The following is a 13,432-nucleotide window of genomic DNA, read 5'->3' as shown; positions in this document are numbered from 1 at the left end:
CCACTGTGCTATCTCTCCAGTCCCAATTCTTGATTCTTATCTTCAAGAAACATATAATCTACCTGATGAATTTTAAAAGAAACTTAATAAGGAGGCATTGAGCAGTACAGAATCAATCATTTGAAAAAGGGAAATAGGGGGACCAGAGAGAGCAGACAATGGGTAGGGTGCCCTTGTCATGTGATTCCCTGTGGGATCCCCCAAGCCCTACCAGGAGTGATTCCTGAATACAAAGCCAGGAGTAAGTCCTAAGCACAACAAGGTGTAGCCCCAAAACAAACCCCCCAAGAAAAGTAAAGAAAAGAAATGGAAAACTAGGACTGGAAAGACAGTAGACTCAATAGATCATTTGTCTTGTGAACAGCCAATTTAGCTTTTATCCCCAGCATCCCATATGGTCCCTTGAGCCCTGCCAGGTTTGATTTATGAGTTCAGAGCCAGGAGAAACCCCTGAGCATCTCTAGTTGTGGCCTCAAAATTAAAAAAAAAAAAGTTTTTTTCTTTTTTTGAAAAGAGGAAAAATATAGTGAAGATGATGAGGAAGAGCTTTGTTTAGAGTGAAGGGCCTTGACTTGAGCTCAGGATGCTCAAGGAAGCCAGAGCTTGTCTCCTGAGAATACAGTTTGTGCACAGCTCTTAGAGAATTGGGCCCCCAGAAAACATCTGTCCCAGGCTTCTATTGCCAGGGAAAGTTAGTTATTATCTATCTGTTACAGATAAAACAAAAACAGAGCCAGGGGTTCAAGAGCTTGTTGAAAGGAAATGAAACATTTCAGCCAAAATGTGGATTAGACTATGCAGGGCCCACTCAGGCCTTGTTTGCCGTGAGGCAGGGCTGTAAAATTGGCTGGGGGTGGGGGAGTCCTAGGCAGGCTAGTGGTCTCCAGGGCAGCCTCCAGGAAGGGGAAACTAACAGACCTTTGACATTGGCCAAGCATTAAAAATACTGAGTCCTCAGGGACTCATACAGGGTAGAGAAGAACATCAGAATGGAAGATGAAACAGGACTTGGAGAATAGAACAGAGAACAGAAGCAGCTCTCCCATATGTCTTCTTGCTTGTTTTTGTGATTGGAGCTTCTCCTGCCAGAGATAGAGGAACCATATGTGGTGTGAGTTATCAAATAGTGTCAACCTTATGCAAGGCAAGGCCCTTAATCCCTCTAGCCCTTAAATTAATTTGCCTATTAAACCAACCAGGAACTCAAATAACTAGAGAGCAGGCACTGCATCCTGTGTGGCCTCTTGCCTATCTGCTGTAATGGGCACGCAGAGTGCAGTAAGGCTGATCCACAGATGGAATTGCTATACTGTAATACTACTTTCCTTTAGTCATGGTAAAGAGAATACCATGTCGAGAATGGGCTAGAGCTATTGTACAGAAGGTAAGGCCTTTGAATTGTATGTGGGAGTCCTTGCTTTAATTTCTTGACTCTACATTTGATCCCCTGAGCACAGAACCAGGAACAGCCTTGAGCACCTGGCTGAGTATGACCCAATTTCACCCCATACAAGAAAAATAAAATTGAGATGTCTCTGTTATTAATACCACAAATAAAATCTGATGGGTTAGAGTAGCTGCACCAGACACCCCTTTCTAGAAATTGATTTTTGTGTGTGGGGGGCACACCTAGTAATGTTCAAGGCTTACACATGACTTTGTGTTAGGATTACTCCTTGTAGAACTCAGGGAACATTCTGGGGTATCCTCCCCTCTTTGACATGATGAGTTTTTCCCCGTGAAAATGTGACTTTTGTTTTATATAGTATGACTTTTGTCATGTTGCAGTTCATTTTGCAGGGTGTTTAGCATCCCTGGTTCCTACCCACCAAGCCAGAGGATCTTCCTGATCTTTGTGAGAAACAGAAATTGGTTTTACACAGGAAATTCTGCTTGGATTCACATAGATAGCCCAACAGAGACAAGTTCAGACTTTTCTCTTTTTGACTAGTTACAAAGTTGGCAAGATGGGAGCATTCAGACATTCTATGCCAAAGACACAAGTTAATAAAAAAGATTAAAAGAAAGAGAAGGCTAAATTTCACAAAGAATGCTTGTCATTTCCTACAGTCTAATATACTTCTTTGTGGCTTTTCTTCCCTTCTAGGATCAGACTATATGAAGGCAGCTAAGTTCTGACCCTATGAAATAACTGCTTTTTTGTAGTTTGGATTTCCTGTGGATAGTTCTGCCCCAAGTCTTAGCCAGTTTTAGTTTCCAGGTGAAATCTACATTGTTCTTACAAACTTCAACGAAACGACACATTCTTCACAAGAAATAATGCTGACATTCCTACTATTGAAGCACATGGTCTAAATGTCTCTTTAGCCTGTCTTTGGCTTCTTTCCATCCCATATGTCTTAGTTTGGGGGTTATTTTTTCCATCATCAAACCTCATCTTTATTATCAAACTTCTTCCTATCTATGCACTCAGCAGTTAAGCCCGTTCTTCCAGAGATGGGTTTTATGAATGGGCTATTTTTGTCATCTGGAATTGCTTAATTGTTGCAAACTCTTCATTTCTGGAACAATAACTAAACTCCATCTGTCCCTGCATATTTTAGGGGCCCTTGCTGTTGTTATAGAGGTCGCCAACCACGCCAATGACACAATGAAGCAAGGGGTAAGTATCTCAAGTTCAGTGGTGATGTTCAGAGGAACCTAGGAGCCCAGCTTTTTATATGCTTGGGATTTTCTCTCCATAGGACAACTTTCAGAAACTCATGCAAATCCAATACAGCTTGAATGGACATCATGAAATAGTGCAGCCGGGGCGGGTAAGCACTGTAGACTGCCTCTTGCATGTTTAATGAAATCCTTTGTTATTTTTTTATTTCACTATGGCCATAGATCTGTATTATCATTCAATATTCTTGACTCGGCACTCATTCAGTCTCACTCACCTAAATTTGTTTTAGCCATTCCAAACAGTCTTGATTTAAGTCATTGTGACAAGAAGTCTGATTCAATTAGGAGACTGGCAGGGATTCCCTCAGGGTGTCTGATGAAATGCAATCATTTTATTGTGTAATATGAGCTGACCTCCCACAGTTTTAAAGACAGTTTCATTTAAAAACTTTTGTGTAGGAGAGGATTATGAAGGGACAAGAAAACTGGCATTTGGATGTGCCTTGTAGAGTCTAACAGTAGCTGAGTGGAATGAATTCAGGAGATTACAAAATGCAGTTGTCAGAATATTGGCTCTGGGGCCAGTGCGATAGCATAGCAGCAAGGCATTTTGCCTTGCAGGCAGCTGACCTGGGATGGACCTGGCTTTGATTCCTGGCATCTCATATGGACCCCCAAGCCTGCCAGGAGCGATTTCTGAGTGCAGAGCCAGGAGTAACCCCTGAGTGCCACTGGGTGTGGGCCCCCGCCCCCGAAAAAGAACAAAACCCCCCAGAATGTTGGCTCTGCTTCAGAAGCAAGTACAAGCTTGGTCAATTTTATTTTAGACCACACAAATATCCCTGGGACCATTAATGGATTTATGAAATGGCTAGCTTGTCCAATTTCTAAGTGATTTATTTATAAGCTATCAAAGGAAACCATGGCTTTAAAAAAAATTACAAATACTAATGTCTGTCTGTCTAGGTCCCTGCAAAAAAATAATTCTGGGGAAGAAAAATGATAAAATGAAAAGATAATATATGACTATTGCAATTGTTTTATGTTGGGAGAACTAAATGGATTTTTATTTGATGAAATAGATTTTTCTCAAAGAAGGAACTCTGATGAAGCTCTCTCGGAAAGACATGCAGCCCCGAATGTTTTTCTTGGTGAGTCATCCATCTCCTGTGGACTGAAGTGGTGGAGGTGTGGGTAATTGCTTAATGCAACGGGCATTTGGACCTGGCAGACAAGCTTAGCACATGCAAGTTGCAGTTTTAGTGAGATATACGGCTATATTTCTAATTTTGATTTCAAGTAAGAGAAACAAAGTCTTCTCTAATAGAGAACCAGAAAATTATTTCCTGTTTGTTTTTGTTTTGTTTTGTTTTGGGGTTACACTCAGTGGTTTTCAGGGCTTATATATTTTGAAGGGTCACACCTGCCAGTGCTCAGGGGTTACTCCTGGCCCTGAGCTCCGGACATTCCTGGTGGTGCTCAGGGGACCCTATGGGATGCCTGGGATCAAACCCAGATCAGTTGTGTGCAAGGCAAGCACCCTACTTTCTATGCTATCGTTCTGGCCCTAATTTCATTTTGTAAACTGATTTAATCAGATTGTGAGATGTAGAATGCAGGCAACAGTAACTTTGAGAAAGCTGGGGAAAAGCATGTTTTCTAGAAATTGTCTTTAAACAGTCTCCTAATATGACACATCCCCCGACTTTTAGGTTTTCCCAAATCTCAATCTTGGGTTGTATAATTTCTTTCCTTTACTTTCTGGGGTACCTTCAGCTCTCTCTCTTCTGGAGAAGTCTGTGTTCTTTCTTGTGCCCCTATTTTTTTTTCCTTTTGGACACATGCCAAATCAAGCTCAGGGCTTACCTACTGTTGGTTCTCTGTGCTTATGAATCACTCAGGATAGACTTAAGGGATCATATAGGACGCTGGGGATCCAACTTAGTAGGTTACATGCAAGGTAAATGAGGATTTCCTGTACTGTTACTCTGGCCCTTATCTCTTGAGAACGTTAACTCTTGCTTTATTCCCTCTACTCCACTTTTTTTCCTTTTCCTTCCCTTCCTCTTCCTCCCTGTTTATTTCCCCTAAATATACTATTTTGCCCTAAAATGTTCGTATTAGGATGATAGAGTGATAGAGTATAGGGGTTAAGGTGCTTGCTTTGCACATAGCCAACACAAATTGAATTGCTATACTACATATGGCAGCAAGGAGCTCATATATGAGCACAGAACTAAGACCTGACCACTGCTTAGTGTGGCCTTAAAACATATTGTAATAAAAGAAATATACTCTTGGGGCTGGAGCGGTGGCACAAGCCTTGCGTCTGCCTTGCCTGCGCTAGCCTAGGACAGAGTGCAGTTTGATCCCCGGTGTTCCATATGGTTCTCCAAGCTAGGAGCAATTTCTGAGCACATAACCAGGAGTAACCCCTGAGCATCACCGGGTGTGGTCCAAAAACCATAAACCAGCAGTCTCAAACTCAAACTGCAGGCCGCAGGAGGCAAAGTTGGGGTGATCCTTGAGTGCAAAGTCAGTAGTAAGCCTTGAACATTGGGGGGTGTGACCCAAACAACTAAAACAAAACAAAACAAAAAAAGATTCCTCTAGGGCAGGGCCACAAAATGTTGTACGGAGGGACGTTTGCGGCCCGCGGGCCACGAGTTTGAGACCCCTGCCTAAACCAAAAAAAATGCTCTTAATAAAGAATTCTTGAAGCCAGAGCAGTGGCACAAGCAGTAGGGTGTCTGCCTTGCACGCGCTAACCTAGGACTGATTGTGGTTCGATCCCCCAGCATCCCATATGGTCCCCCAAGCCAGGAGTTTCTGATCATATAGCCAGGAGTAATACCTGAGCGTCACCAGGTGTGGCCAACCAACCCGCCCCCCAATAGAATTTTAGGACAGGGCTGGAACAATAGTACAGCAGGTGGTGTTAGCCTTGCACGCAGCTTACTAGGTTTCTATATGCGACCTTCATTAACATGAAGACTAATTCCTGAGTGCAGAACCAAGACTAAGCTTTGAGCTGCACCAGTATGACCCAACCCTCCCACACACACCTCCCAAATAAACCCAATATATTATAGGTCAGTGGTTTAAAACAACTTGTTTATACACTGGTACCAAGCAGGCATAAGGTATAAAATGTTTGTAACCACTGGTCTACTGCTATGGCTATTAACTGCCAGTCCTTGGGCCTAATGCAAAACAAATTCTGGCACTTAGGTATAAAACAGTTTTAGGGGCTGGAGAGATAGAGCACTGCCTTGCACATAACTAACTTGGGCTTAGTCTCTGGTACCCCATAACATTCCCCAAACCTCAGTAGAGATCCCTGGGTGTTAAGCAAGGAGTAAACCCTGAGTACCTCTAAGTGTGCCCCTCAACCAAAACAAACAAACAAACAACAAAAACGGTTGAAAGCCACTGTTCTCATATGTTCTAGATTATATGAGCAGAACTTAAATCCTCTATTGGAGAAGCTGTTAACAAAGAGATGGCATATTTCCTTTATACCTTGTGCCTCATCAGTTCTTGTCACTAATATTTATTTCCTTCTTTTGTCCCATGAAATCCTTCTTGCAGTTCAACGATGCTCTATTGTACACAACACCAGTGCAGTCAGGAATGTACAAACTTAACAACATGCTGTCATTGGCTGGGATGAAGGTCTGTGCATTTGTTTATTTTTTTCTCCCAAACATGTTTAGAGAGAAAACCCTAAAATAATTACTTTCTCACATTCTTTGCTTTTCTCTGTTGTTACTATATGCTATTGTTCATGCATTTGTTTATTTATGTGGTCATCAGGTCACTCACTTATTAATTTATTCATAGGATATTTACTGGAAATTACTATAAACAAAGCAAAAGTTTGATGAAAAATGATAAGATGGCTTGTCTTTTTTTTTTTTTCTTTTCTTTTGTTTTCCTCCCCAAAGGGGAGACCTTCTGGTGGTGTTGGGGGAAGGAAGGGGCAAAGACTCCCAGCTATACTTACTGAGCTAACTAACCCAGATGCTTCAGTGCTTGGGCCTAGTGAAGCATCCCTTCTGGGAGCCACTGTTGGGAGAGAGACTGGTGTCAGGGATCAGACTTAGGCCCCATCTGAGGCTGGTACTTCAGCCTTGTGAAATTTAGCACCTAGCCGGAAAGGCAACACAATACACATACATACATACATACATACATACATACATACATACATACATACATACATATGATAGACGCGGGGGGGAATTGTACAGTAAATAATAGGTCATTTTGATGGTGCATGGTGGAGGGATTTGTGGCAGCTAGGAAAAGGAAGTCCAGGGCTTTCAAGGATAGTCATACCTAGCCATGCTGAGGTTCAGAAGACAGCATTGCAGGAGAGCAGAGGGACAGGGAGCACAGGTACTTAAATTCACCCGGAGCACAGAGAGGATGAGGATGCTGTGGAGGAAGTTTGGTGGCAGATGGCAACAGCTAGAGGCACTGTACTGAATTCACTGTGCTAGAGAGATGAGATTTTCAATATCAACTTTTGCTCAAACTATGTTTGCTTTCTTTCAGGTCAGAAAACCCAGTCAAGAAGCATATCAGAATGAACTCAAGATTGAAAGTGTGGAGCGATCCTTTATCCTCTCTGCCAGGTAACTACTTGTTTGTAGAAGAAAGAGCTGGGACTGGAGGTGCTCAGGGCCAACCCCTTCTCCCACATCCCACTCTGTGCTTGGGTAGTTCTCTTGGTAGTGCTCATGCTGTCATTGCAGTACCAGCAGCTGAGCCTGGGCCTCCTGTATCTATGTATGCCTTAGTCTTTGAACAATCTTCTTTGCTGCTTTAACTTCTTCATGATCGTGTTGTTGTGTTTTGGAAAACATGCCCAGTGATGATGCCAGGGATCGCTCCTGGAGTCCTGTGGGGATCATATGGAATACTGTGGATTGATCCCAGGTCTGCATGTAAGGCAAACACCCTCCCCATTGTGTTATCACTTCGGCTCCTGATCTCAGGTCAAGGCATGAGACCTACCTGCTGTCCTATCGCTCCAATACCTGTAACAGTTTTTTGATTTTAGGAAAATGTTAACTCCTTCACTACCAAAAGAAGAAATTGAAAGTCTGTTCACTGCTGCGGGCTAATGTGTGCCGTCTGTGGGAAATGTGTTATCTAGAGTTTGGAAATACTGTTTTAGCAGAAACCTCCACAAAGGAGAGCCAGTAACAATGGGAAGAACAACATATGTGAGAGGATTTGTATAGTTGATTTAGTCCACACGGTCCCCGGGCCCCAGGAAAATCAGGCAGCCAGCCTTAAATCAATTGTCTCTTTGTGTCTCTGTCTCTCTGCTTTGTTACCTCTTCCAGAGAATAGTGAAGTAGGATGGGGTGGGATGGTGGTTTCAAGGAGTGTCACAGGGAATCCCAAGGATGTGACCTTCAGAAAATATGGACAGGCCAAAGAGGACATGCATTGGACAGATCAGTCCTCACTTGGGTCTGATCCCCAGTTTTCATATAGTTATCTAAAGCGAATAATCTAGCACTTCAAGTCCTTAATTCTTCATCTATAAGTAGTGATGGTAAAATGGGGAGGAAGACTATACTGTGTTCTGGGGTGGCTCTGAAATTATGATGCGATGATATTTAGAACAGCTGGCTGAAATTCAGTAACTGTTAGCTAACTAAATAGTCGTTGTGTCCATAAGGGTAGAGTTAAAAGTTAACTGGGGCTGTGTGTTTGATTTCAAGAAACACATTTTCCTGTACTTTCTTTGTTCTTGGTACATAATTTGAGCTCAGGAGTTACTCCTGGCTATGAGCTCAGAAATCACTCCTGGCTTGGGGAACCATATGGGACACTGGGATTTGAACCACTCTCTGTACTGGATTGGCTGCATGCAAGGCAAACACCCTACCACTGTGCTGTTGCCATGGCCCATACTTTGACATTTCTTTATAGTTTTAAATTACAAACTGGATTTCTTTGGGGGGTAGGGGAAACATCTGGTGGTGCTCAGGTTTACTCATGGCTCTGCACACAGGAATCACTCCTGCTGGGCCCAGGAGACCTTATAGAGTGTTGGGGATCAAATTCCAATTAGCCCCTTGCAAGGCAGTCACTCAACTGTCTGCTATTGCTTCGACTTCTGAATTTCTATCTTTTTTTTGTTTTGTTTTGTTTTTGTTTTTGTTTTTTTGGGTCAGTGCTCAGGAGTTACTCCTGGCTCCACATTCAGAAATCGCTCCTGGCAGGCTCTGGGGACCATATGGGATGCCAGGATTCGAACCAATGACTGAATTTCTTTCTTAATATATCCATATAGTACATATCTAAAGGACATAAAACTTTTAGCAGAGAATTGGGTTTCAAGAAGGATGATTAGAAGGAGAATAACTTTTATATTTTGTTTGTTTAATTTTTTGCAGGGAACATACTTTATTGTGCTTAGGATTTATTCCTGGTTCTGCACTCAGGATTATTCCTGGTGAGGCTTAGGGGACTATATGTGATATCAGGGATTAAACCAAGGTCAGTCACTGCAAGGCAAGCACCCCACCTACTGTAGCATTGCTCAAGGCCCAGGAGAATGGCTTTTAATATTTTTGGTACTATGTTGAATCCATCAGAATATAGCTAAATGTTTATTCCTATGATTTTTATGATAAAAATTTAATATTAAAAGTTCAAGTGTGGAGCCAGAGAGATAGCACAGCAGTAGGGCATTTGCCTTACATGCGGCCAACCCGGGAGGGACCCGGTTCAATTCCTGCCATCCCATATGGTCCCCCCAGCCTGCCAGAGGCAATTTCTGAGCATAGAGTCAGGAGTCACCCCTGAGTGCCACTGGGTGTGGCCCAAAAAGCAATCAATCAATAAAGTAAAAAAATAAAATAAAATAAAAAGTTCAAATGTGGACCAGAGAGTGATAACACAATGGTAGAGCACTTGCCTTGCACAAAGCTAACCCTGGTTCAATTCCCAGCATCCCATATGGCACCCCACATAATAGGAGTGACCTCTGAGTGCAGAGATAGGAGTAACCTCTGAGCATTTCTGGGTATAGACCCAAAACAAATAAAACATATACATACCACACACAAAACTGACCCAAAAAATAAAGTTCTGGAATTGGAGCAATGGTACAGTTCCTAGGGCATTGGCCTTGCATGGTGGCTGAACTGGTTTGATTCCCTGGTACCCTGGTGAATCCCTAAGTGCCCCCCCCGCCAGGAGCAATCCTGAATGCATAACCAGAAGTATGCACTGAGCACTGTGGTATATAGCTCAAAAACCAAATATAAATGTTTTAAATGTACAAAAAATTAGTGACTAATACACTAAAAATATGTCCCGTCACCTGAACTCAAAATTTCCCAAGATTCCACTATACATTTTTTTCTTCTAATATATTTAAAGCAAATTGCAAGTGTTAAAATAAGATATATGGTACCTACATTAGTATGCCTCTTCAAAAACAAGTAATACATCTTTTCTGTGTGTAGAGAGGTTACTCAGTAAACTGAAGTACAGTTTTGCATGCAGGAGGCCTGTATTTCTGTCCCCAGCATCACAGGGTCCCACAAGCATTCCCACAAGTAACCCCCATACCCAGAGCTGGGAGTAATCTTGAAAACCTTTAGGTGAGTTCCACAAAACAACTACACATTTTCTTACATAGTCACATTCCCATCATGATGATGGATTTTATTTTGATTGTTTTTAATTTATCAAGTGATACATCTCTTTCTATATATACACAAGCACATATAATACCAAAACTGTGGCTCTCCCTCTTAAGTATAAAAAATATATGGGGGCTGGAGCCATGGCACAGCAGATAGGGTATTTGGGTTTGATCCCATTTGGTCCCTCAAGCTTGCCAGAAGTGATTTCTGAGTGCAGAGCCAGGAATATCCCCTGAGTGCCACTGGACATGGCCCAAAAAACATATATATATAAGACAGAAGAAATGGATCAAATGCTAGAGTATATAGTGTGCGTGAGGGAACCCCGGTTTGAAGCCTGTATATCTCATGGTTCCTTTCTGTCTTTTGTTTTTGTTTTTGGGTCACACCCAGTAATGCTCAGTGGTTACTCCTAGCTATGTGCTCAGAAGTCGCTCCAGGCTTGAGGGACCATATGGGATGCCGGGGGATTGAACTGCGGTCTGTCCTAGGTTAGCCCATGCAAAACAAACGCCCTATTGCTTGCGCCACTGCTCCAGCCTCTCCCGTCTGTCTTTGGGAGCAAACACTGAGCTCCTTGTATCACCCCAAAAGCAAAACTGATCATCTCTGTAAAAACTATGCTGATGGGACAGGGCTTGGCCACTAATGGTCAACTGTATACCTTATGTTGGGACTGTGGCTCACTGGTCTGGATCCCCAGATTCCATCCTTGGCATCACATGGTCCCCCTGGTACTGCCTATACTAGCCCCTGAGCACTACCAGTGTGGCTCAAAAATAACAAAACAAGCATTATATGTGAAACCTGGATTTGATTCTCTGCACCACAATTTGTATGTACAATGATATTCAGATAGACATGTATATATTAACACTGCCCCTTATAGGAACTTTCAGTGATATTTAATAACCTTAAAACAATTCAGCGTTATATATTTAGATTCAAAACTTGATTCCTTGGGTTATTTTTGTTTTTATTTTATTTTTGTTTTTGGGCCTCACCTGTTGGCACTTAGGGGTTACTCCTGGCTCAGTGCTCAGAAATCGCTCCTGGCAGGCTCGGGGGACCACATGGGATGTGGGGGATTGAACATACAAGGCAAATGTCCTAGTGTTGTGCTATCACTCCGGCCCATCTTGGGATATTTTTAAATTCTAGAATGATGTCCCGCAAAACTCCTTGTTTCTATAAATAAACTATAATTACTAATAGACCTTCAAACCATACAAAAACACACATTTTGGGAAAGGAAATCCGTTGGAAATGAAAAAAAATAAAGCAAATGGCATTTGTTAAATCACTCAGTATTCTCAAATGCCTGCTCTGATTGTTTGTGCCTGTAAAATACCAGAGCCCCTGCCTGTGACTAGCATTGGTGGAGGAAGGTGGAGTCTGTTGCCATGGGAGAAGGAAAAGGATGAAGAAAAAGGCAAAGAGAAAAGCTGACAGCTGGTTGATGGAATCTCATTTGGCCCCCAACAGTTCTGCCTCAGAAAGAGATGAATGGCTAGAAGCAATTTCCAGGGCAATAGAAGAATATGCTAAGAAAAGAACCACCTTCGGTCCTTCTCGGAGTGTTGAGGAGGTATTGTCTTCCCTCTCCCCAAGTTTTTGTTTTCCTTAAGTTTTTAACCTTTAGAATCTATTCTCATTAGACACTGGTTTGCCATATTGTTGCTGAAGGGGTATCATGCCTATAACTTTATCTCCTTTCAGCACATACACAAGTGAAGGGTATTGAACATTGAATGACTGAAACTCAATCATGTACAACTTTGCAACTGTGGGGGAAAAAAAACACAATTGTTTTATGAACAACCTTGTAACCACAGTGTTTAAAGTAATGAATAAAGAAACTTTCCCCAAGGACATCCATGAGCAACATGTGTTTTCCATAAATACATGTCTATAATTCTTGAGTTAAGTTTTCTACAAAAGCTCGGCTCAATTCTCTGATAGCCTCATATTTTTCCTACCCCTAAAACCTCACTCTGCAAAATGTAGAAAACACAATAGCATCTAAAGAAGAGACCTAAGCAGCTGTTGTGGCCCTGGAGAACAGGCAGATTTTAAATTTATTCTTGCCTGTGAGGGTGGGTTTCAGATTACAGCTAATCTGAAAGTCCTGAGAACACAGGGACTTAGATAATAGCTCCTCCTATTTGGCCCTCCATCCTCAGTGATACCATCAGCATTGTGAGGCTGCTCAATGAAAGAATATGGGCTGTGTAACGCAGGGTGTACAGAGATAATCAGGAATTGCTCCTCTTCTCCTCTCCTCCAGGCCGTCACAGAAAATCAAGAGGAAGTCAGTCCTCTTGGATCAAAGGCTCCCATCTGGATTCCTGACACCAGAGTGACCATGTGCATGATCTGCACTAGTGAATTCACGCTGACGTGGAGAAGGCACCACTGCCGGGCCTGCGGAAAGGTTGGGAAAGAGAACACCCGCCTGTGTCCATTGTGATTATTTAATAGCTTCGGGATGTCCAGTGAGGAAACTGTAACCAGTGTACCTCACCCAACGCCTACCCCCACCCTCTCCCATCCATTGTCCCACAAGAAAAAAGCTAGCTAGCCAGAGATAATTTTGTCTAAATAATTAGGCAGATGGCAGTCTTGTTAGGGAGCATAGCCATATCCTGCCCCTAGACTCCATGGAAGTGTCAGTAATAGAAAGTTCTTACTTATAAAGACAATCATGGGGCTGGAGCAATAGCACAGTGGGCAGGGATTTTGCCTTGCATGTGGCTGACCCAGGTTCAGTCCCCAGCATCCCTCCCTTATGGTCTCCCTGGGCCTGCCAGAAGTAATTTCTGAGAGCAGAACTGGGAATAACCATGAGTGAAATCGGGTATGGTCCCAAAACCAAGAAAAAAATGACAACCACCTTGACAAATTCACCATGAAATAGACACAGGTCAGAGATATAGCTAAGGCACAAGCCTTGCATGTGGCCAACCTGGGTTTGACTGGTATATGATGTTCCATATGGTCCTTTGAGTATAACTAGAGTCACTCCTGAACACAAAGCCAGGAGTTGCTCCTGTCCACTCCTGGTTAAGGCCCCACTCCAATCCCAGTAAGTAAATAATGCAGTAGACACAGCTACAGCTGGGTAC

General features: G+C 42.6%; 1 protein-coding gene across 1 annotated transcript in view; it reads left to right on the top strand.

Moving 5' to 3' along the window:
* The window catches only part of FGD6 (FYVE, RhoGEF and PH domain containing 6), a 134,518-nt gene that overhangs the window by 106,019 nt on the left and 15,067 nt on the right, over positions 1-13,432 (top strand). Inside the window, exons 10-16 of the mRNA XM_049782863.1 lie at positions 2,565-2,623; positions 2,706-2,777; positions 3,711-3,779; positions 6,220-6,303; positions 7,189-7,268; positions 11,793-11,895; positions 12,595-12,741. Of these exons, the coding sequence (XP_049638820.1) occupies positions 2,565-2,623; positions 2,706-2,777; positions 3,711-3,779; positions 6,220-6,303; positions 7,189-7,268; positions 11,793-11,895; positions 12,595-12,741 (614 nt within the window). The remainder of the gene's footprint in view (positions 1-2,564; positions 2,624-2,705; positions 2,778-3,710; positions 3,780-6,219; positions 6,304-7,188; positions 7,269-11,792; positions 11,896-12,594; positions 12,742-13,432) is intronic.

The sequence above is a fragment of the Suncus etruscus genome, chromosome 11, assembly GCF_024139225.1.
Source record: "Suncus etruscus isolate mSunEtr1 chromosome 11, mSunEtr1.pri.cur, whole genome shotgun sequence".
Classification (NCBI taxonomy): Eukaryota; Metazoa; Chordata; class Mammalia; order Eulipotyphla; family Soricidae; genus Suncus; species Suncus etruscus.
Note: the sequence above shows the minus strand (reverse complement) of the source record. Positions and strands in the feature narration are given on the sequence as shown.